This window comes from Gymnogyps californianus, chromosome 19, assembly GCF_018139145.2.
Source record: "Gymnogyps californianus isolate 813 chromosome 19, ASM1813914v2, whole genome shotgun sequence".
Taxonomy (NCBI): Eukaryota; Metazoa; Chordata; class Aves; order Accipitriformes; family Cathartidae; genus Gymnogyps; species Gymnogyps californianus.
The window spans coordinates 11937957-11962867 of record NC_059489.1 but is presented as its reverse complement, the minus strand read 5'-3'; the positions used below and the strand labels follow the sequence as shown (position 1 = coordinate 11962867).

General features: G+C 52.9%; 2 protein-coding genes across 2 annotated transcripts; both read right to left on the bottom strand.

Moving 5' to 3' along the window:
- MFSD6L (major facilitator superfamily domain containing 6 like) lies at positions 1 to 2434 on the bottom strand. Its single transcript, XM_050908508.1, has one exon. It carries the CDS (start codon positions 2432 to 2434, stop codon positions 464 to 466), a length of 1971 nt encoding a protein of 656 aa, XP_050764465.1. The 3' UTR covers positions 1 to 463.
- Positions 2435 to 9222: 6788 nt separating this feature from the next.
- PIK3R6 (phosphoinositide-3-kinase regulatory subunit 6) lies at positions 9223 to 20738 on the bottom strand. Its single transcript, XM_050908602.1, is given in 14 exon segments — positions 9223 to 9379; positions 10128 to 10279; positions 11329 to 11399; positions 11885 to 11975; positions 12223 to 12293; positions 12982 to 13072; positions 14650 to 14760; positions 15275 to 15397; positions 16161 to 16260; positions 16935 to 17391; positions 17851 to 17937; positions 19132 to 19279; positions 20070 to 20253; positions 20671 to 20738. Coding segments are annotated over 14 exon segments (1911 nt in total).
- Positions 20739 to 24911: the final 4173 nt, after the last annotated feature.

The window sequence follows — 24911 nt, the reverse complement described above, 5'->3', positions numbered from 1 at the left end:
CAAATGAACCATTTTTTATTCACATCCCTTATTCAGCGAAAGGAGTTCACAGACATAGCACCTTGAAAAAGCTTAGTGTGCTATTAGCATTACAATATTTTTCATTCAATTGTGTTGAAGTACAGGTCACAGCTTTCGCTCACAGTTTCCACAGCATCAGCTCTGGGGAGCAAGAATTCAATTCAAGTTTGCTTTTTGACTAAAAACTTAGCTACATTCATTTCAGCAAATGTATACCTGAAATACCTTGTTATGATTTTGGAAGCAAAATCATTACGTTAAAAAGGAATAATTACTACAAGAACACTATATATTAAGAAAATAAAAAGATTTATAAAATTTTTTAAATAAAAATCTGTCCTGTCAGATATATACTGTATATATTTAGCACTTAAGAATTAATGGTCATTTCTGGGCATCATCATACCACATTACCACTCCACCCCCTACATTCAAGTACAGATTAGTTGATCCCATGCTGTTGTGACGAATTCCTATTAAAACTTTCATCCTTCATAGCTTTTACCAGCCAGTCCCTCTCATTCTCCTCGTCAGAGTCGCTCATATCACTGGAATCGGCAGCCAGGAGACGAGAATAATTAATTTTTTTCTGCCGCGGCAATTTAGATTGGACAATTAAGAACACGAAGAGCCACAGCAGCAGGCACACGCAGCCCACCCTGTACAGAACTGCCAGGCCAAAGTGCTTCACGACAAATCCTCCTGCAAAACTGCCCAAGCTTGCTCCTCCACCGTAGCAGAGGCCCTGGAGAACAGCGTGCAGGGACCTCTCCATGCCTGGAGTGGCTATGTCATCCACCATCATGTTAACCACCCACCACAAAGCACCGCTGCTGAAGGCAGATAAAATCTGGATAAGGAGAACTGACCACGCAGTCCACAAGAAGGAGTAGCACAGAAGCTGTACTGCCAGTAGGCTTAGACTGACTGCAACAATTTTGCTGCTCGAGAAAGTCCTCAGCAACTTCCCTTTGAAGAAATAAAGCAAAATTTCAGCAAGTAGCCCAACAGCCACGGAGAGCCCCATGTACAGCTCGCTGCTGCCTCGGTCCTGCATCTGCCAGAAGAGAAAGTTGTGCACCGCAGACCCAGCTGCGCCGGTGAGGAAGACAGTGATGGCGTACAGGGTCGCTCGGCCGTTGCTCCACAGTAGGGCCAGGGCTTTGGCAGTTTTGTTAACACGGTCGGTTTTCTTGGGAACGTGGATGGGAAAAAAGACACTGACAAGCAACGAGAGTGTTATCAGGAGGGCATAGCCATAGAAATGGACAGCGAGGCGGGCGATTGTACTGCTGAGGAAGCAATTCAGTTGATCCACGAACACGGCAACACTGCAGGCACCTACAGATGCACCCAGGTAACTCCAAATCCACAGCTTGCCATACCTGTCAGTCGCATCAACGAAGTCGAGATATTCATAGAGACTTTCATCCACTATCCATTCAAGAGAAGTAGCCAACAGCTCCCAAAGCACGACAGCACCCAGTACCATAAGAAAAATCTGATGCTCTCTGTCCTGAAAGATGTTTTGCACTGCCTCGAAGCTGACATCTTGAGTGTCCTTCTGGTGGTGTGAAAGGTTTCCAGACATGTAAGCATCTCCCACAGGAGGAAGAGTTGTTTTAAACAAAGAGACCTCATTACTTTCAGTAGCATAAAGGCTTTCTTCAGCATTATCAGCAAGATCTATTGCAGCAGAAACCAGACTGCTCATTTCCTTCTCAAGTCCACGTAAGGGAGGTTTGTAGGAAGCCGGTGTTTCTGATTCTCGTGTCTCCCTGTTAACTGCTTTCACAGAAGTTGTCCAGCTGGAGGGACCATCCAAATAGCCATTTGTCTTTGTATCACCTTCACCAAGCCCTCTGCCTTTTTTCTCAAGCGTATCTGTAAGGCCAAATAATCCCTGGAAGGCTGAACTGGTTAGTGTTGGCTTTCTGCTCGCTACCAAAACGTCAGCAGTTGTCTCCATCGTTTCTTTTGACACAGCTTTTGCATTTGTAGTAGCACTCATGCTTAAAACACCGTAGCTGCTCGTGCCCGTGCCGGGTACCGTGGTGGCGGCCCCTCGGTCACCCGGCTGCTGACTGGCGTTACAGTACCTGTACCCCGCATCCCCGTCGGCGGGTGGGATGAGGGTGAGCAGCAGGCTGGCCCCCGCCGAGCCCAGCAAGGAGCTGGCAACCAGAAGGCGCCGCTTCCTGCGGCCCTTGGGGCAGCGGGAGCAGAGGGGGGCCCAGAGAGCTGCCGCCAGGTGCTTGGCTCCGGCCACGACGCCCACCAGCGGGGCCGGCAGCCCCAGGTGCCGGAGGTACAGCGTCAGGAACGGGGCCGCGCAGGCCCTGCCCGCGCCCTGCAGGAGACGGAAGAGGCCGGAGAGGGCCAGGGCCCGGCCGACGTCCCACTGCTCGCTCATGGCGCCGCCGCATGCTCCTCCCGCGGGCCCCGGCGAGGCGGCCACGCTCCTCCGCGGGGCCCCCCCCACCCCTCCGGGCCGCGGTCACCGTACCTGCACGGCGCCGGCCTCCGCCGCCGCCCGCTCGGCCTGGCCCGGCCCGGCCCGCACCTGCCGCCGCCCGCGGGGCCGCGCCCCGGGCCCGCCCCGTTGCCAGGCGACGGCGGGCAGTGGGGAGGACAGCGCCGCCTGCCGGCCGGGAGGGGAACGGCCGCGGCCCGCCCGTTCCCGCGCCGCCGTCTCCTCAGCGCGGCCGCCTCAGCGCCGGCCTCCCGCCGCGGCCTCCCCGGGGGAGAAGGGGGTCCTGCGGGCCGTGGCGGGGCCGAGAAGCCCCACCTGGTGCACGACGCCAGGAGGGTGTTGGGGGGGGGGGGGCGTCGGGCGGGGAGCCAGGCTCTGCTAGGTGGCCGGCGGCCTGCAAAACCTAACTGTGAGCCCCAGCCTGAATAGTGAGCTCAGATTTAATGCTTCCTGTCCAGATTAACGTTTGTTTTCGATCCTTGCCGTTATTTATTTTTATCCTTACCCTGGAGGGAATGAGACTTACAGGCCGTGGGTAAGATCAGGGCCCAGGCTGCCGTGGGATGTCCATGGTCGCCTGCCCCGAGGCCTTTCCCCTCGTGCCTTCCCCTGCCAGGCGGTTCGTGCCCGAGCGTCCCAGCCGCTGCGAGAAGGAGCAGAGCAGTTCTGCTGCCTCTCTCACACAAAATAAGGGACATCATGGGGGATTTTTTTCCCTGAAGTGGTGGCAGGAGTGTTCCAACTTGGTTCAGGTCCTGGAAGGCGACATTGTTTGCTGCAATGTTTCCCCATATGTGGGGGAAAAAAAAAGCGAAACCCTTCAATTCAGAGTCAGGATGGATTTTTAGAACCAAAACCTTCCATGCTGGTCACAAAGCAGAGAGGAAACGCTTTCCCTTTTTCATACAACATGTCTCCAAGCAAGGCAACCCCCTGGCACTGGCTACTCCCCAGCCCACTCCCCCACAAAATAAGCCTCCTGCTTTCAGCCCTGCGCCGCGGGCACGCGCTGGCCTGGCCTGGGCAACGGAGCGAGTCACTGCAGCGGAATAAGGCATCGGTCTGGCACTGGGTTTTGTTCGAGACGCTTTGCTCGGGCGTTGGAGCTCCCTCCATCCCTCCCCATTGCCGTCAGGGCTGGCCTGGATCCCCTGCCCATCTGCAGCATCCCTCCCCTGCCTGCTCACAGGTAACCGGCCCATCTTCTGGGCAGCCATATCTGCTCCCCTCTTATCACAGACAACTGTAATCTAACCCCATAACTCCCTTGTAGAAGTCAGCCAGTCTGGCTCCCAGGGCTGTTAAGGCTTATTTCTATGAAGGTTAGAAAACAAATTTACATCCTAATCCCACAGCAAGCACCGATCCCTTTTTGCATCACTCCTGGCTTTCAGCTTATCCGGAGTGTTCCCAAGTAAATTTCATACCCTGACGGTTTAAGCTGCTTTAGGGCAGCTGCCCCAGGGTTGCAGCTGCATCCCCTGACCCCCACAGCTCTCCGCTCACAGCTCCACTCCGTGCTAATGCCTTTGCTCTGCTCCTCTCCTTTCCAGCCCTGCGGAGCTCGGGAAGGGCTGGCTGCTGAGCACTTACACCATGCGTCTCCATACGGGAACAGTTATTCAGGTGCTGGTGGTCTCCAGCAGTCCCGGCAGATGTGGCAATGCCTCTGCTGTGGCAGAGTGGGCAAGATGCAAGGAAACGTGTAAAAATGGGCTCATGAATCACTGAATTCATTCACAGTGCAGTCAGATCTCCTAAATCATCATTCGTGATGGGCAATACCCTTCTTTCAGCACAGACACTTTGTTTTTGTTCCCATGCGTTGTGATGTGTTCATAGTCCTGCTTTACTACAGTGCTTTGTAGCCGGCTGTTCTGCGTGTTGTGCCATGTGTTCATGCAAACAGTGTTCACAGGAGCCGTCATGACACCCACATCCGATGAAGTTGTTTCCATCTTCTGGGGTCACCCAGAAAGCACAGGCCAACAGCGTAGCGCAGCACAGAAACCAGCAGAGCCTCGATTTTAATGAATCGAAAGCAAGACATGGGGAGATTGCATTTTCCTTGCTTCGAAACACCTTTAAGAGGGGCTTTTCCCCTGTTCTGCATTTATCCCAGCAGTGTTTGAAGGCTGCTCTCGTCCAGCTTTACAGTCTGTCCTCTGAGTGCCACGGGGCAAAGGCAGGCAGGACCACCCGGACACTGAGTGCCCGTGGAGGGCTCAGCAAGTTCAGCCAAGAAAAGGGAAGAGCTGCCTGAGCAGAGAGCTGCTGAAATCGCCCCGGTGGGATATGAAATATGGATGGGGCTGTGAACACTGCTGATTTATTCCTGGCACCTTGCAGCGGTGCTGCTGGGGAGGTCGTACGACGAAGACATATTGATCCACCGTTAACAGTGGCCACGCAGCGTTGTCCTCCCCCTCGCTCAGTCCATAGGTTTTCACGTGGAGCCTGTGGGAGATGAATTTTCTTTCCATATGTAAAAATGGTCTATACCAGGATTTCTTACTGCTGGGTTCGTTCTGCCTCTGAAGGTTCTAATTTCAGTATGGAATGCTCCCTGGAAAAGAGGTGATTCGTATTCTTTTTTCACAAAGTGTTTAATAATTTACAGCCAGTGGGTGTTTTCAGGTTGTCCTATGCGGTGTTTCGGGAGAGGTGATGGAAGGAGGAGGTTGTTCAGAATGCAGAGCTCACAGGCAGCTGGCTGGAGATCGCTTTAACTACCTGCAAGTGCCAAAGCGCTGCTTGCTGCCCGCACTGGTCGGGTTTGTGCAGGAGGAGGCGGCAGTGACTCACGCTGGGAGCCAGACCTGGCATGATGCAGTTGGGACCGTGGGGTGACACAGCAAGCCACCACGCAGGGATGCACGTGGACTCTGGCCAAGCCAGCTCGGCGTCAGCCACCGTCCGCTGGAGAGCTCTTTGTGTCTCTGCTCGGCATCGAGCTGGGCATGCAGAGAGAGCTGGGGGCATTTTGATGTAACAAAGACAAGCCTAATATAATGGCTTAAATAAATGTATTCAGGGGGGACTTTGAAAGGCTGGGAGTCTCTCCAAAGAGCTGGAGGGAAGTGGGGAATCCCGCCAGGTAAAACCCCTAACACAGCTGTGCCAGGAGGGTTTGTGCCTGCAAGCCCTACCTCCAGGCTCTGTTATTTATGAATGCACCCTGCACTCAGGTTTCTGTGCTCTCCCAGTCCCCAGGCAATCGTGTCCACCCTTACCCCTTGAGGTCCAGCTGCCACGTTCCTCCAGGCATTTCACCCAGACCCTATGCAGCAGAGAAAGCTGCTCTGAAGCCAGCAATTCCTGGGTACAGTGTATACCTCAACACTGTCCCTGTGCTATGGTTGCTCTGTGATCTGCGTGAGCTGCCCACAATTTCTAGGGGTAAATAAAACAACCTGTGAAATTCTCTTTCTCACAGCTGTGCGAATTCATTAACACAAGTTCATGAACTGTTTCTGCTCTATCAATGAGCAGCTCCTGCGGTCAGTAGGGTCAGCAGGCTTTAGAGGATGCATGGAGAAAGCCAGCGTTTCACCCCTTTCCCAGCCCAAGCCTACGTGTGCTGGGCCAAGCGCTGGCCCCGCTAAGGGAATGGGGTGCTTTGAAGTGACAGACTTTGAGGGGAACAGGCTGCGGGGACAGAGTGTACCAGCATGGAGGGGAATCGAGGGGCAGCCAGCATGGGGGTTATAGACTACTGCTTCCACATTTCTGCAATTCGGCCATTTCTGCCCATCCCTTCACAAAAGAGCTCTTTGGCCATGAAGTCTCTCTCTGTGTAGCACAGCATGTAGCCCCCAGGTGGGGAGAAGACATCAGCCATAGAGGGCCAAATGACACTGACGTCTTTCTGTTCCTACCAGCTTATTTCCCACCCACCCCAGCCACATGCAAACATAAAAAACAGCCAAACTGACAGTTTCTGCTGATTTTTTTTAATTTTTTTTAATTGGCATTAAAAGGATTGCACCTTCTGATACAGATCATCTCTGACACCTACACAAATAACTTATAATCCATCTACATCATTTACAACTGTACAGAGTAAACTCTGGACACCGCAGACCACGATCCAACCCAGCACATGGTCTCTTGGCTTTGTAAGCATTTGCCTTGTATGCCAGGGTACATGAACCCCCCAATGAAGCCCTAAGAGGTGTGAAGAGCCGCTGGTCACCCCTTAAACCCCGTGTCACCCTATGCAGCAGCTCGCAGAGGAAAACAGCTGGTGCAAGCAGGCATCTCCTGACTTGTTTCTGAGCCTCCTGTCTAACTTCAGCTTTCTTCAGGGCCAAAATGTTTGCTGTCTAAGTCTGGCATTGGTGGGCATCGACAATTTTTGACTTGTGAGGTGAAAAACAGTACTGAAGAACCGAACGCTGTTGCTGAGATCTTGCAGCCTTGTGACTCCTGTGGGGGGACATTAAGGCTTGGGGACTGTGCTTGGCTCAGCCAGGAGCGAGGGGCTACATCTGCCAGCATTTCAAGGTAGCTTCCTTAGGAAATGGTCATGTTGCTGTTGCCCAACATGATCTTTCAACTCTTGGTGCTGGTTCGGGATTAAATATTTCTTGGGACTCTTACACTGCTAAATAACCCATCACCTGCCGACAGCTCTAGAGCTGCTGTGCCCCCAGTACTGTATTTCAGCAGTTATTTTGGACTGCATGGTACATTCAAAGTGAGAGCGAATAAACCTTTAGCCTGGGAACAGGAAGCGACAATGCCTGCTGTGCCAAGTGACAATGCAGGACAGGAGCACGAATACGGCAGCCTTGTGCTTGTTGGCAAAGAGGGGGACCAGGGAAGTCTGAGGGTTGAACCCCTAAAGCCTTGTGCACGTGGCAAGAAATGCAAGGAAGATTTCCATGGGGCCTAACCAGCCAAGACAACCCACAAGCTCAGAGCAGTTCTGCGGAAGGGAAACTCCTCTCCAGTACCCCAGACTGGGATACCTGGAGGTGGGCTCCTTGTTCCAGGTGTGGGTGGTTAAACAGAAGTGACTTTCCAGAGGTGCAGCTCCCCAGGGCTGGGCAGACCCGGCACAGACAGGACAGAGGGGTGGATTTGTCCCCAGCCATTGGGGCTAACGTAGGGGTTTGCCAGTGCCACTGCAGCTGGGTCAGCATCACCCTATAGCACAGAGCTGGCTCCAGGGACTCCCCATCGGTGACTGCCAGAGATGACTGGGAATAGCTGCTATGCACATATACAAAGCTAAAGGACACTTTCTTTGGGCTGCTGATCCAAGCAAGCACCCCTGAGCGAAGGTAACCCAGGTACTGAGTTATCTGGGAGCCGAGAAGAAAAAAATGATAGTGTCATAGAAGGAATGCCCCCAAATCCCCTCCAACGTGAATTTAGGGAAGACTCCTCGGAGACACTCCAGAAACCACAGATCACATTCAGAAAGTCAATAAATACACACCGTGTTTCTTCTATTATTTCAGTCAGCCACAAACTGGAATGAAGACAGGGTCCTCCTACATGATCGTCCTTAACAGTGGGTTAGTCTGAGCCTGGGTGGAAGCAGGAGCTGTGCTGTCGCTGCTCAGCCTGGCCCATCTGCAAACCAGGGGAGGGTTTCTACACCATGGTAGCAGCAGAGGAAAGGAACGGAGAAGTCTTGCAGGCATCCTGCCCATCCGTCAATCCCAGGAGCGCTACTCCACTCTTCTGCATCTCTTACCCGCACAGCAGACACAGATCAAACCAGGACTGCAAGGCAGACTGGGATGCAGAGGTATTGCTGGCTGACCTCACGGAGGAGGTTCGCTGCTGCTGGGGTTGTAGGTGGTTGTTCCGGGGATGTACAACTGGAGGAACACAACCGGCACTCATGAGGCTCCAGACCAGATGCAGAGAGGTTGCGTAGCGAAGCCACAGCAAAATCCCAGGTGGACTCAAAGGTACAGCTCAGACGTCAAAGAGCTGTTGTGCAGCCTCCATTGTCTGCTCAATGAAGGTTTCTTCTTCAAGGAGATCTATCCCATTCACAGCTGAGCACATCCCACAGCACTGCCTAGGCAGCCTGAGCTGTTCTTGTCCTGTTCATCACTGCCAAATATTGCACTCGGTTTCCCATGTCCTGTTTCACACCATTCATTGTTACTTTGTGTGGCCCCTTTGAAACAACAGCAGGTTTTCCACTGACTTCCATAGAAGCTGCGTTAAACACACATGTTCTCCCAGCTGTGGTCAGGCGTACAATGAGCTTTCCTAAATCAATGAGGGGAATAATTGCTGGTTTGCCCAAATACATCACCCTGTGCCAGAATGAAGAGTTTGCTGTGCAGAACCCCGTGCAACAAGCCCTGATCCCCTGCCAGGCTGTGAGACATCACCATAATAAATATTACTGATAGCAACTGCTCTGTGATCCACAGGCACAGCAAGCACCATCACCTCAGCTGTATTTTTCCCAGTCTTCCTGAAATGAAGAAGCTGAAAGGTTTTCCCTGACTTGTGCAAAAGGTTAAAACTCAGTTCTTCAGCAACCCCCTTGACACGAGGGTGTTAGCTGTGGTCATCACTGTCATTCAGCAGGGCATGGCTGTCCTCCCTGAGCCCTGTCCACCTCTGCTGTTGCAGCTTTTTACACCATTACCGTTGTAAAATCACTGTTGGTGGCTTTTAGTGCGTTTTCTTTTTCCATCTCCTCTGTGATGACCCAATGTCACATCTCTCACACGAGCTTTTTCTCATTTTCTTCATTGGATGACGCCTGCAAATGTGTTGATAGGCAACAGCAGAGACTTGGGCATGTACTTCACAAGCCCCACATCTTCTGTTTCGTGCAGGTTGAATTTCATTGTCCTTGTCTTTTGCAAGCAGTAGCTGGGCTCTAGGCAAGGAGACACTTCCACGCTGCAAGAGCACAAGAACATATTTACTGCATGTGCAAATCTGCCCTTGAGGGCCAAAGTCTGATCTGACTCAACGTCAGGTCTCTCCACTGACTGCTGAGGGAGGGTTGTCATATTGAGGTGTGCAGCTGCCTTTATGCTTTTTCAACTGGTTTTGGCTGGAAAGATGAGCTGATGTGTATTAGTGTTTGACCACAAAACCAGTGTCCTTAGCCTGGCTCAGTTCGATTCTCAGAAATTCACATTTTAGTTATGTTCCACATGGCCCATGGACCTTGAACCACCTGTCCGCTTGCTTCCAACACATCATATGTCACTGCAACTACTATAGGCACATTGATCACAGGGCTGAATTCTCTCCCCCTACCTTCATGTGCTTGAGATACCCTGGTGAGGAATGCAGTCAGTGGAGAGAGCGTCAGCTCCACAATATAATTAAGGAGCTCTAAGATCTCAGTTTGTCCCTGGAGGTACCTATCCTTCTACTGTCTTAATGATAGCACCTTACTTAAAATGGAAGAACTATTTTGTTTCTCACACCATCACCCAAAACCACAAAGGTAGGAGAGCACCACTCTGCCCTGCTTTCCCTGGAGAAGCAATGCATTTGCCCGTGGGTCTTTTGTCATGTATGAGGATCAGGACTAGGCCTCCCTGGGAAACAGATCTGCCACCTTGGGAGCCCTTCCAGGGAGGGATGCCAGCTCACCGGCAAGATGCGCAGAGCCTGGCATGCGTGGCATTCTCACCTGATCACGTTCCTGTAGGCTCTTCTGCTGTCCTTGTCCAGACACACCGTGAAGGGCCTCTGCTCTGTGCTCCTGATTTTGATATTGCGTGTTTTCAACCTGTTTGCCACAGCCTGGATTGAGAGAGGAGGAAGAGCCCAGTGAGCGTCTCACTTCCCCTCCCTTGGCTGTGCGGTGATGGGCGGTGTGTGCATACTGGGTACGAAAGGGACAAATGATGACATTTCTCTTTTTCTTTTTAACCTCAGATGTGACAGAAGGTGTCTTCTTTAAGGAGGGAAGTGTCTCTCTTGTCCTTTTTCTGTAATCACAACCTGGTCAAATTTTGCAAGGGCAAACTTTCCAAACTGGCAATGCTTGCACAGGTTGCAAGGTTTGGGATGTCTGATGTGGGGCATGGTCTGTTCTCCAGGGCCGTGGTTTATCTTGGTGGGCAGCGTGGGCTGCAGTACCTTGGTGTTTCCAAAAGCCAGGTGAGAATAAGCAAAAGTGTGCTGGCTAGCTAAAAATACCAGCTGAGAGACCGGAGTCTCCAGGGCCCAAATGACCAAGGCACAATAATACTTAATGCCACCCAAACTGCAGTGACACATTCCCATGGGGCAGTGTGTCCTCTGGGGTCTACTTGAACTCTCATGTAAAACAAAAAGGACAGGAGCCCAAGTTTTCAGTCCCATCGCTTGCATATCCATCTTTCTGAGTTGGTAATTAGATTCATTGAAGTTCCTGCTGCTTGTTTATGCTTTGTTAAAGTACTTCTCCAATGGCCTCTATTCTTGTGAGCTCTGTGGGGATTAACACATGGGGTCTGGGGAGGGCACTGCAGATGGAGGTGTGGAGCTAACAGAGTCATTGCAAAACTACAGACCCTCTCCTGTATCTAAGTGGAGCCACGATGACTGGGGCTAAGCTTTATTTCTCCACTTTGTCCCTGAGGTCACAGAATAACCCCAGCAGCAGCTCAGTCCTACAGGGTCTCCTGAGACAGGATTCGATGTGGCATTGACCAGCAGGGATGGCATTTGGGGCTTTGGCTCAAAAATCTAGACTTTTCCATGGAAAGTAATTGCAAAACACTCTCTGAGGAGGGTGGCCCCAAAGCCTTCTCCTCCCCACAGTGTTTCCCCTTTCACCATTGTCGTAAGGGATTTCCATGCATTGGCCAACCCCTCCAGGGCCGTGAGCATCCACAGCTACTTACTGAGAACGATCGTCCCGACAAGTTGTTGATCCTAATGATTTCAGTGATGTTCACATTCAGACATACCAGGTCTGCAACAGAAGCAGTGTGTTAGCCTTAGACCATGGCACGATCTCAGCTCAGCTTTAAGTGGGGCTGGTGCCAGATCCCACATTTGGGTGCACTACCAGAGGTCCGTGGGATACATAGGATGGCAGAAAAGGAGGACTCTAGCAAGCTCCATGGGCTAAGGGTTTGCGTGGGATCATGCTTAGGGTGGAAACCTCAGAGGCTGTGCTAAAGGCAAGGTGAAAGAGGAAGGCTGCAGCAAGAGGAAGATGCTGCCAAGCCTAGATTATGGTTATGCTGAACCCCACGTTACAGGGAGCCCCAGGCACGTCATTCACGAGAAAATGCACAACCACAGACTGTGGTGACACCAATACGTGCACGTCACTGATTCAACCCCCACAGCCCAAGCACAATTGGCACTAAGTACCATGGTCAGATTTACTCTATTGAGCACCAGAAAACTCAGCAAACCCTCTTCACATGGTTCCAAGTAGGAAGAACCCACCTTCAGCCTCATCGGCAGGTACGGCTTTCATCACCAGACCTGTGGAGCGCAGGGACATAGCCAGCTCCTTTGCCCGGTCGCTCACCACAACCTGCAGGGAAGGCTCTGGTAACTCACCCTGGCAGAGAGGTTAGACATGGAGAGGTCTGGGGGCAGTTTTTCACAAGTGCAAGGTTAGCTAACAGGCTTTTAAAAGTTCACCACGACCTCTCTGTCCTCTCCTGGAGTGTGATTCCAGAGGAAAGAAGGAGGGCCAGAGCACTCCTTTTAGGAGATCTGTGCCATGCTGGGGTTCCTTGTGAGCAGAGACATTTTGGGCTGCTGAGAGCCCCACTTACCTTTCTGTATGTTACTGTGAGATCTATGCCAGGGCCATCCAGGGTCGTTTTCTTCTTGGTCATGCTTAACTCTGCAAGGAGGGAACCGGGTAGGATTGAGGTTTCACTCATCCTACCTGTCTGTGGTCAGCAGAGAGGGGTCCTCTCATGGGACGAGCCATGCCCTCCATCACACAGCAGTCGTGGTCTGGCACACCGGCCCTTCTCTCCTTGCCTATGGGAGCTGAGGCTCTGTGCACTCAACAGGTCCAGTGAGATGGACTCACTCGAGGGTCTGTGCCCAGCCGCAATGGCAAACATCCATTGGATTGGACACCGGGGTGCACTAATGGAAGGGCTGGATGTGACCTCTGTAACGGTCCAGGCTTCAGGCACCCTTGTCCCATCACTGGCAACTCACGGAAGCTGAATTTCTAGTAGGGAAAACATCTGGCAAAGGGGATGGCTGTGAAGCCCAGCTTGTTTCCTCAACTTCAGAGGGCCCTGGAGCCAACAAAAGGCACACTCTACAAAACCTGGTTGAGACCAGGAGCCAGTGACCACAAGGTCTCTCATTTAGCCTGGTGTCATGCGCCCCAGAGAGAGATGGAGATGATTAGGGAAGCCTCCTGCTCGTCAGGGAACAAGGGATATTGCCCCATGGCATGGCCTTGACTGCTGCAGGCTGAGGGACAGGGCGAGTGGGAACCGGGGCTGTCAGGACCCGTGCCCAGGATGGCAGCCCCTCCTGCAGGGCTCAACTTGGGAGGACACACGCACCTCTGTGGAAGATGCTCTCCTGCACCTGGGTGCGCAGCTCCGTGAGGAACACGTCCTCGGCCGGCTCCTGTGACGGGTCATTGAAGAAAATCTGAAAGAGTGGAAAATCTCTAAGAACAGCTCCTCCTCAGTCACCCTGTGGCGTCACACTGGGCTGATGACATCAAAAGGTTCTCCAGAGCACCCAGCTGTGACATCATCAAAGGGAATCTATGACCTCATCATGGCAGCCAGGGGGCCTATGGGATGGAAAGAACTGCTTTTGCTCTGCTTGCTGAAGCCCAGGAGCATGGCAGGCCTTGCCAGGAGGCCGGTGGACCTGGCCAGCAGAGCCACGGGCAGTGTCCCCTGCCACTGGGTGTCACTGCGAACTCACAGATGAGCCAGTTCCCAGCCATCCCCCACAGGCAACCCAGGTCAAGGGGAGCAGCTTCCCAGGCCTGACTGCAGATGCTGGCTTAGCTTCAAGGCACGTGGTTTCTATCTGATACACCTAAATCAACTGGTCACTTCAGATCTATTCATTATTTTCTTTTCATGGGCTTATTTTGAGCAAAATGTGAAGATAAGGTCCTGGAGAACCGCTCCTAGCCCTACATCCAGCTCCTGTTGGACCTGACCCTCACTTCCAGGGAAACTCTCTGCAGCCAAAGAGGAACAGCGTGGTCTTAACCAAAAAGGCAAAACAGGCTTAGTGTTTCCAGATGAAGCAGCATCACACCCTGTATGACAACAGGGTAGGTTAGGTGCCTCTATCTGAAAACCACATCTGGAGTCAGTTCCTCTTCCCCTGCTTGAGTCACCCACTCTGTCACTTGCTTTTGATTTTTGTCTTGGACGAGAAATGAGTGGAATAAAAATTCACCAAAACCCGAAATCCCCAGCCACACAAGCTGAGGACCAGGTACTCCAAGTGTTTACAAGCTACGTGTTATTAGTTCAAGTCCTGGTGATGCTCTACCAGTAATTACCAAAGCTCTTCCAGCTCTTTGCAAGCCACATGCCAGTTTGCTCATGTAATGGCTGCTCCTTTGCTGCAGCAGGTTACCACATTGGTTACGGGTAGATTAAAAGGAGATATGTGCATCAGTGTCACCCTAAGCTTTGAAGGGGGAAAACTGCCAGAGGAGCAGATGGGGGGTTGATGTTACATGACTGAATACAGTAGTTCTTTGCTCTCATATCAAATGCCAGGTCTCACTCTGATACCATTTCAGAGAAAAGCTGGCAGGAAATAAGTAAAATGGTGTTTCAGGAAGCCCTGCAAAGCCCCTGCAAGGTACAGGAAGGTTTTGACAAAGCCACTCAGAAAAATTCTATTTGCGCACAGCATCTAAAGCAGCAGGAGGTGCCAGAGCTCCTCAGCAAACCCGAATCCAGCGGAGCAGGAAATTTGTGTCCTTACAGGGTAATTTCAGGGCTCATTTTGCTGAGCTGTGTGATCCTGAAATAGCCTTCCCGGGATCATTGACTCCAGCTGAGCTGCGCTACACGGAGTCGCTAGATCCAGGAGCCTGGCAAGGAGGGGACAGGCTGGGGAGCGTGGAGATCCAGGCTCAAATCTGCTGAAAGCCCCCAGACCCAGTTGACTTTGCACAGCTCTGCCAGCAGTGGGGCTCTGCAAGCCCTTGCAGGGCCATGTGAAGGCACAAGAGATGTGGCACCCACCTTCACAGCGTAGACCTGGAAGCAGACAGGCTGGATGCCCATGCGAACGTAGTAAGCGATCACATCAGTGATGAACAGATCAGTCACAAGATGTTTGCTCGGAGAGGAAGGCTGGGGGGACAAATCACATTATGGATCAGCCACAGTCAATTCTCAAAAACGCTGCCACAAACCCTCACGCCTTCCTAGATAAATAATGAGCAATGAGCTGTCGCCCAGGGCAGTGCTGAGCTGCTCTGCCATAACTAGTCAAAGCAAATGGGAGAAGCGAAGGCTTGCGCCCACCTACCAGCCTTTTTTGTAGGCTATCAATGGTGGCTCAAACTGCCAGGAAATGAGAGCAGGGGGTATTTCAGCAAATGCCTCATTTACATTTTCTTTCTTGAAATCTGCCGTTTCCTGTCCCTTGGCCAAAAAAACCCATCGCAGCAAATGGGTCTTGTGGGCTGGGGCAGTGTCAGCCGCGTGCACCTTCCCGGCTGCCAGGCCCTGGGGCAGGTTTGCAGGGAGAAAACCTCTGTCTGGGGCATGGAGGAGCCCTGCAGGGCACGAGCTCCTTCTCAGGTACGGCAGATGTGTTTGGGAAATGGGCCAGGCTGGGGAGGTGGGAAGGTTTCCCTCGTACCATGGTGGCCAGCTTGGGAATCACGTGGCACAGCGTGTTGATGTTGCTCTCGTACCACGGGTCGGCTCTGCTCAGGTACCTGGCCACCTCGCAGAGCTCCTCTTGGCCGGTGGCAGCGTGGTCCTGCGAGAGAAACACACAGCTCAGAGTACGATCATGGCTCAAAATACCAGGAGCCATAGAGGAGGCAGAGGGAGCTGGGGCACAAATGCCCCGTGAGCAGCTCCCCCATCCCTCCCCCTTCCCTGCTTGGTCCGGAGAAGATGGCAAAACATTTCTTGCAGCACTCGTTTAGCAGGTGCTCAAGAACAAAAATTAAGTGAAGGATGAAAAGAAGAAATACTCATTTTTTAATGGCACATTTGTCAGGACTCACAGCCAGCTCTGGGACAGCTTAAAATATTGTGAGAAGCGCAACTGTTTATTTATCGCTGTCTCGAGGCTGTCAGAAGGGAAGAGATGTGCCAAAGACAAACTGCAAGGTAGTGACTTGAAGAGCTAAAACTGGGGCCTTGACCAAGCAGGCAAAGCCCTCAGTAAGGGGCAACCGCTTCCCCTAAACATTTGGGAGGTGAGAAAAGCATCAGTTCTTTGCTAAAGCTCCCTCGATCCTCCTATAGAAGCAAAACTGAATACCATTTCTAGGCTGTGAGTTATCACCCATCAGGGTGGTTGGAGCAACCGGAATGCCTCTGCGGCTGATGGATTCCTGAAGCCAGTCTGCAAACTGAGCCCACCCGCCCTGTCTTGGCTCCCATCCTCCTTGTTCTAGGAACAAGGCATTAACGGATGTGAATTCCTGTAAACCCCCCTGTTCTTCCTCCAAAAACACCGTCAGTTGCTGGCAGCCGGCGGCAGCGCCCGGAGCTGCCGAGCCCAGACTCACCGTAACAGCCAAGGTGTTTGGCTGCCCTGTCACGACCGGGATGTAGTAGAACTGCAGGTTCAGCCTGGGAGTCAGGAAAACTCGACGTGTTTCTCGTTTCCTTGAAATGGAAAAATAAATAGCCGTGTCACAAAGGGAATGTGGAAGGACATGGCTCTTGGCCAAGGCTGGGCAGTGCCAGGAGACCGCAGCTGCTCTGCAACAGGAGCACATGCCCTCCTTGCACGCCTCCCAGTGTGACAGGACGGCAGTAATGCCCCCGAGTTCCCAAATCGAGCAAGGGGAGATGATGGGGATAAGGGGCATCCTGCAGACAGGCTCCTGGCTGGGACTGGTGGTCCCCTCTGCACCCAGCTCTGCTCCCCAGGCTGCTGCCTGCACTGCAACCCAGACCCACCCCATGCTGCTCTCCTGGCCAGGTGAACCAGCTGGGAAGAGCCAGCTGGAAAACAGCTTTTCTTTAGGATTTTTCCCTTTTGCATAGGAAAACGTCTTGCCTTGTTTATTGTTCATTTAACCCATTCCATGGACAGAAGGGAAGGACTCGCTGTGTGCATCATTTGGGCCAGCAGAGCCAAACGATGCCATGCAGCCAGTGAAGTCAGATTCATTTGGGCGCAAAACACCTGGGTCCCATCCTGTCCCCGGTAACGCTGGAGCCCAGACCCATCCCCAGCCATCTTGGCTGCTTCAACAAGCTGAAGAGCAAAGCCCCCACTCTGTTCTCCCTTCCCCCAAGCCCCCAGAGCCAAAGAGGCTGTGGCCACCAGTTACCTCAAAGAGTGGTAGGCTTGGGCCAGGCGCCCCAGGATCCGGTCATCCCCCAGCAGCACGATGCGGGCAGTGTGCAGCCTCTGGAGCGGGGCTGCAGGCTCCGGGGGGATGCCCAGTCTCCTCTGCAGCTTCGCTGGGGGCTTCACCCCAGGACTGTTGCAGCCAGCCTGCAGGAAGGCCACGCTCTCCAGTGGTGATGGCTTTTTTTTAATGCCACCCTTCCTGTGGAGCCGGGATTGCTCCGTTTCGGCGCTGCAAGGGGCGAAGGGCTCCTCAACTGCCGTGGGCAGGTCTCGTTCGATGCCACTGTCAGTGGAGAGCACGGAGAAGCGGGTCTGCTCGCAGCACTCGCAGTCCGAAATGATGTCCTGGATCTCGAAGTTGTCCAGGTCCTGGCTTAGGCAGTCAGGCTCGCAGCTCTGCGACAGCGGGCGGATGAACAGCACCAGTTCCTTCCCTGCGGGCAGAAGGGAGCTTGAGGAGGGAAATACAACCAAAGCCAGGCTGAGCCGTAGTCCTGCCCCAGCTTCCCTCTTCTCGTGCAAACCGTAGGGCCAATACCTCCACCAGCGGGTCCAAGAGGAGACAGTCTTTCAGTCCCATTTCACATAGCACCATGAAGAGAGCTCAATATCACTCAAATCAGGTACTTTGGGCACATGGCTGCTGCAGCCTGTCCCACAAGGGTCCTCTCCTCATCTCCTTCGCCCCTCTCCCCCCCTAATCCCCTGATCTGACCCTGACACCCCACAAGAAGGATGGCTGGTGCAGTCAGCACAGGCCTCCACGAGCTTGGCTCTTGGGCGATGGTTGTGAAACTCGCTGCTCAAGAATCAGGGCTAAATGACATGTTTTGCACAGGCTTCCCAGCCTCAGGCACCATCTGAACTCACCACAGCCCCCCTGGGACACTCACAGAGCTGGTCGTCTTCTGTCCAGAGGTGAAAGCTGATGTTGGGGTTGGGCAGAGGGGTACCCTGCAGCCCTCCCAGGGGAGCATCACCTGGGGGAAACAAGGATGCTTGAACACAGGAGCAGTTTTCCCACACAGGTGCATGACCTCCCACTGGTGCTGTGCTTCAGACACTGGCTGAGATAGCCTGTGCTGAGCCCCAAGGGCTCTCCCACCCTGGTTGCCCTCTGGCCAGACATGAGGCTGTAATCACGGACCTCTGCTCTCACAAACTGAGCCATATGAAGGTACCTACACCGTTGGTGCAAGGGAGAAATTAGGATGGGGAAACTGAGGCATGGGCAAGTGAAGGACCTTGCTTTGCTGCAGACAGCAGAGGGATTGCAGAAGAAATAAAACATTCTTCTAGCACTGGGCCTCCAACGCAGGTGGCAGGACCCCTCTTGGCGATCTCAGCTGAGATGCAAGGAAGCCCTCTGACCCCACCATGGCTGGCTATTTTTAACCCATTGTGGCTCTGTGAGAAGCAGTGAGACAATTTAATAGCTCACTGCCACCAAAAGGAGATGGTCCCACTCCTCTCCCTGCTCCACTGGCTGTTCCTCCCCATATCTTGCACTGGAACAGTCTCCAGCTCTTTCCGGGGAGGGGGTTGGGATGCAGGGACCTTCCACCAGGAGTAGCCAGGAAGAGGGAAACGTGACCTCCATTTCCCTCTGGTCTACCCCAGATTTGTGTGAGGAACTGTGATGGATGGGGACATTTGTTATAGTCCGTGCAGCCCTGATGGCACCAGGCTGGAACAGAGCACTGCCAGGGATGGAAGGAGATGGTAGTACCACTGATCACCACATCAGTACAAGGAGGTTTCAGGGAGTGGTGCACAGTGTCTCCCCAGTCTAGGCCATGGCAGGATGTATCTTACACAAGCAGAGCACTAGAGAGTCTGTCCAGCCTCTCCTGGTTGACATCTATGGCACCCTTTGCGAACGACGGAGACATCTCTCTGGGCCCCAGGGCAACTGAATCAGCAGCAGAGATTGCCACAGTCCCTTTCCTCAGGTGACAAATCTGCCTTCCACTGCCACATGCAGTTTGCCATCCTGGACATCAGGTCACTGCAAGGAGCCAGGCTGCAAGGACCTCATCCCAGTGATGGAGGCAGGCGGGAGGTGGGGATGGACAGCTGTAGAAGGGCAATGGCGAGGACACAGCAGTGAGGCAGGGGCCTGCCAGCTTGCACAGCTCCCTTAACCCACCGTGCATGGCTGGCTGGGAGCTCACCTGCTTGCAAGGAGCTGAGGACGGCGCCATAAATCTTCTCCAGCCTCGCTGCATGCTGGCCACGGTCTGCGCTCGCCTCGTTTCCTGCACACTCGACTGCTGCCACCACTTGCCGGAACCAGTGCTCAACGTTGCTCGTGGGCATAACCTGTCACAAGGAGCAGCTATTAACACCCAGAGGCATGAAAAGAGGAGATGCTCCATGGCCAGGGCCAGAGGAGAGGGCAGAAAGAGGGCAAATGAGTCCTGCAAAAGTTGTGTTTTGCAGCAGAGGACACAAATATACTCCTGTCCCTGGGCAAGGCTGGAGGAGGAGAGATGCTGGCTATACTGTCTGCTTAACGCTTTTTTCTGGCAGGTTTGCAGCTGGTGGGCACTGTGCTCCCAGCTGCCATGAGCTCGGGGAGTCAGCAGCAGAGCTGGCAGCTCAAGTGACCCTCGGGAGATGGGGAGAGCAGACACACAAATGTGTCCTTGGAGTGGAAATTGCTGAGAGCCCCTGCAAAGTTGCCTTTCTGAACCAGACATTTGTCTTACTGTGGCCCCACAGCTCCTTGAAGGAGGTTTTGGAGAAAACTGGTTGAAACATTTCTGCTGAGATGTTTTTGCGATGACCAGTGGCTCACAGAGGAGCCTATATTTCAGCTGCAGAGCCCAGCTTTGCTGTGCAAAACTGAAGACTCAAACTGAAGTTTCAAAACCTCTGGCTCCTGCTGCAGCAACTCTTCTATATTTGAAGAATTTTTTAGTTTAACACCAGCTCTGCTTGTAGCCCAGCCTTGCAAGTAACACTGGGGCTACTGAGGATGGAGACCAGCAGTGAGGAGCCAGGGGGGATCTCTCCACTTGCCAAAAAACTTTCCCCTGCTCTGAGGTGCCCGGCAAGACCAGGACCATTGGAAAACCATACACGGTGCTGCAGAAGTGCTGCCAGTTACCTGGAGGCTTGCCTTCAAGCCGCTGATGTCGCAGCCCTCGCCCAGGGCCGCCTGCATGGTATGGATGATCACATAGCACATGCATGCCCGGGGGCTCTGGGAGACCTGAGCTGCCTCCGTGTCGGTGACCAGTGCGTTGCAGATGGCTTCAGAGAGCAGCTCTGGATCAGCAAAGATGAAAATCCTGCGTGAGGCAAGAGGATGGGAAAAGAAGGAGATGAGGTGAGGACTCCCCGTTACTGACATCAGGGCTGGCACGAGCAGCTCACGTCTCCATTATCCCATGCAGAGAAAAAGGGTTGCTGCTGATATTCCCCTTCTCTGCCCTGTCTCCCCACCAAGAGAAGCTCCCTGCCTCCCAGGACCACAGAAATAAATTGGGACACATGGGAGGAACGTACTCCTCCCAATGCAAAGCTCATTTTAGTGAGGCACTGTATGCCACCAAATTGTGTCCCGCAAGACCACGTACTGCCACATGTTTATGTCCAAATTGTCTGTTCCATCCGACATTAATTCAGAGCACAGGAAAAGGACAGATTTCACTATGAGACTATAAAAGAAATAAAAGTAACAACACATTCAAAGAGGCGCTACTCACTTTTCCTGATAAGGGTACGGGTCGCTTTTGAGACTTTGTTCGGAAATGACCATTCTTTGGTACAACATACCTAGCAAATCCAAGAAGATAAACACACAGGAGTCAGAGCACAAGAAATAACAACACAACTCACCAGAGCAGCTCAGCGCTGCTCCCGGTTGTAGAGGCTGATGGTGGGTCTGCCAAGTCAGCAAACACCCGTTGCTAGAGAGATGATGTAAAAGAGCCCAGAATCAGGCCCAGAGTTAAAAATAGTCAAGGACAAAGATAGGCCATGCTACATAAAAAGAAAACCCCTTCTATTCAGGGATGATTTCCTGTATTTCCCTTCCTTTGTTTAGTGGATTATGAGCTTAGGAGCGGAGTCGGAAGCTGGAGGAAGAGCCCTACTCCCGGCCTCCGTCCCCGGGGCCACATCGGGGGACAGTGCTTAGGTGGATATGAAGAGCACAACGTGTTTCTGAACGAGGAGAGATGTACTTCACCCTCACCCAGCTCTGGGGTGGAGAAGATACATCCACCCCGCATTGCTCAGGTGCAGTCATCTTGTGAACCTTGTGGTGCTCCGAGAGAAGCCCCGCTGGAGACCCCCATCTCTCCACACTGAATCATTCTTTTAGCAGCACTCAGGTGAGATAAAGGTGGACCTTGGAGCTCCAGACAAAGCGGTACTGGGGAAGAGTGGTCGGGGTGATGGTGATGGGCTGAGACTACCAAGAATGGCACTTTCTCTCTAATTTCCCACCAGGTTTCTCATATTTTACCTCCACCTCACAAGGTGTCTGCACCTTGCACTGTTTTAAAGGATTGCTTTTAAAGACTCTTACTAAAGAAAACTTTAAAAAGAAGAACTTTAATGAGCAACGTAGAGAAAAAGGAAAACAGAGTTGTCCTCTGGCTTGCTTTCTAAAAGAGACTGTTCTCTGCAGAAACTGATGACAGTTTAGTGTCTGAAACCTGATGCACAGGTAGTGGAGGGAGTGCCCATGCTGGACAGCCTGCAACTCAGTCTCAGATGGAGACTTCACTTTGCAAAAAGGAGACCTCTGCAAAATTTACTGCAATGCCAGGCTGGGAGCATAAGCACCCTGTTTCCCATATAGACAGGGAGTGTATATATACCTGGCCTTAGACAGGCTGGACTTGACTCTGGTGGTGCCTACACCGACAGCAGGAGGACCCCAAGGTTTTCTGCTAGTAACTAAGGCTCAGCAGCCTGAAATCAGGAGAAGGGAACCCTCCCATCCAGATGCATCCCTGAGACCCCCAAACGTTTGGCCAGCTCCCTGCAGAAATCCCTGCCGTGGCTCGCTGCATTAGGCACAGGCCAGCTCAGGTATGGATATCCCCCCAAACCCCTATTGCCATTGCCTCAAGGACCCAAGCCATTCACCGTGCCATGCACGGGCAGAGCAGAGAAGCTCTCATACCCGGTGCGTCCTTTCCATCTTCAGCCTGATGGCGTAGTCCAAACCGATGGTGCAGAAAGGCTTGGGCAGGGTGAGCAGCTTCTTACAGAAGTCATACACTCTGCCGCAAAGCTCATCGGAAATGCAGGGAGCCTGGAGCGAGAAAGGGGCAGATAAGGAGATGCCACAGGCAGTGATCCCTAACGGTGCTCTCCCCACAACAGACCCCAGGGTGGAAGGGCACAGAGCTACACCAAATTCAATATGGATTTAAATGCAGTATATGAAGCAGAATTAGGCCCTACAATGGTTTGGAAACCTCCAGCAATACCCACTGAAGGGCTGTGGGCACACGTTTTTGCCAGGTTGTGGCTTCCTGCACCATCAGGCACCTAAACACCTCCAGCAAAGGGGGTCAGCTGGAAGGACCTGTCACTCCCATACATGTCACAGATGACAGTGTCTCAGCCATCAAACAGCACACTGGGAAATGCACAGTTGAGTCCACCCACGGTAGTCCCAGGGCTTTGCTGGGCAGGTACTGGGATATTTCAGCACAGGAATAGGTGCTGAGTGACTTCAGGTGGCCCCTCCTGTGGCTTCTGATTTCCCTGGACCTTGCCCCAGCAAAGCCCACCATAGGTTACCTTTATCAAGGTGTACATCAGCGTGTGCAGCAAGGGGATGATGTAATGTCTGAAGTCACCTCGCTCCGCCTGTGGAACCAAAAGGCACAGTCAGCGCAGGCAGCGCCTGGCAGGATGCTGGGATGGCAGCAGCACTGGCAGCAGCAGAGGCCAGAGCCGGGGGAGCCACCGGAGCCCCCAGGATGTGCTGGGTTCTGTCTGCTCGGCAGCTCAGACACACAAGGAGAGCACGGGCATTCGCCCTGGCTTAGGGGTGATGCTCCCCCCGTCAAGATGGGGTTTGGGATCCCTCTGCAGGCCATCAGGGTGGGCAGGATGTCCCTGGGGCAGACAGGTCCTGCATGGTGGGTATCCCATGCGAGCCAAGCCCTGGGGAGGGGTGTGGGGGGATGGACCACCCTGCCGTGGCCACTGCCGCACCACAGGGCTGGAGGTTGCTGTAGGGATGTGAAGGCTCCAGGAGCTGCTGCAAGAGCATGGTTTGCACACTGAGAGCTGTGCAGCACGTACGCAGCAGCCATGGGGGGAGAGGGTGAGAAAAAGTTTCTAACTGAGCTCATTAAGGAGCTCCTTTCTGTTGCAAAAACTCATGTGGAAATACAAAACCTCTGGGAAAAGCCTGTCTTACATTTGGTGGGTATGGGACTAGAGTGAACAGGGAGGAGAGATGCTCTTGCGTCCCCATCCTGGCCCGTGGGAAGCCAGATGGATGCTCAAGCTGACCCAGCTCCAGCCCCTCCCTGCAGCCTGGTCTGGCTCTAACAACAGCTCCAGCAACAGGAATGCCCCTGGATAAACCTGGGAAAGATATTTCCACCCCAAAGATATGTCCAGCACCTTTCTTTAGGGCTGCTGTGCTGATGGATCTGAGTTAAATGGAAGTGATGGCAGCAAAGCTTTAGAAATGATCAATAAAATGAATAATACTGAATTGCTGAGACCAGCTGATATTTGCCCAGGGCCCCGGAGGAACTCAAGCATGAAATTGCTAAATTATCATCCGTGGTTGGTACTGACTGCTCAGAGCTGCTGCAGTACCAGAGGAATGAAAAAAAACCAAAACAAGTGACACTGATTTCCAAGAATAGCTTCAGGGAGATGAAGGGAATTACAGACCAGGAGGCCTGACACCCCTCCTGGGCAAGGAAAGATAAGAGTAGCAGAGTGATAATAGGTATAAGAGGGAGGGACTGACACGGCTTTTTGCAGAGGAAAGCAGACCTCGAGTCCTCTGGGGGAATCCCTGCATCCATAGCCAAAGGTGATGTGGGTGTTCCTGTCTATCTGGATTTGCAAAAGCCACTTGATAAGATCCCTCCCCAAGGCACTGATGGAAGCTAAACTGCCATAGCATGAGAGAGACAGCCTGCAAATAGCCTCAGAGCTGGAAGGAAACAAAGGCAGGAAACAAAGATCAGGAATAACTGCTCGATGTTCACAGCGCTGCGATGTGTGCACAGGGATCTGTGCTGGGCTGACGCGGCTCAAGCGTGTGATACAGAAGTGTTGAAGGAGGGACGTGACAGCCTCTGCAGAGGGTGCTTGGCCCCCCCGGGGCTGAGCAGCAGCTGGCTGGAGACACAGGAGCTGAGCAATGCCGAGCAAGGCGGCTCCATCCTTCCAGCTCGAAAGGAGAAATAGCAAAGATGTAGAGAAAATGGTACGGGGAGGTTTCTGCACAAAGGATGACTAGCAGGGGCTCATCACCAGGGTGGGGAGGAGGAGGTGAAGGGGGGACATGGGCTGTTCGTCCCTGCACCGGAATGAGATGACACTGGGTAAAACGAGGCAGGCTCATAAGAAAGAAACGGTGCTACTTCTACACATGACATCTCACCAAACCACAAACCAGGTCGCGCCAGGATGCTGAGGGTGCTAAAGGTTTACTTGAGACCAGAGAATGACAAGACAAATCAATGAAACAAAAAATCCATCACAAAGTTTCCGTCGGATGCTGTCAGGACAGGATACTGGGCTAGGTGGTTCTGCTCTAACACCCTCTGGGGCGGAAATGAGTGACATGGAGGGGAAATTTCCACTTATGACTACAGCTGGCTGGGGCGGAATGAGGGAGATTTGGGGGTGGTCGGAAGTTCTTTGCACTGTGCTATTTGCAAACTGCAAAGGCTGCCTGCCTTTGGCTGCTGTGGCAACAAGGAGCCTGGGAGGTTCCCTGCTCCGCCTG

Excerpts from the sequence above, each read along its gene's own strand:
- MFSD6L (XM_050908508.1), bottom strand. The coding sequence starts at position 2,434 with ATGAGCGAGCAGTGGGACGTCGGCCGGGCCCTGGCCCTCTCCGGCCTC.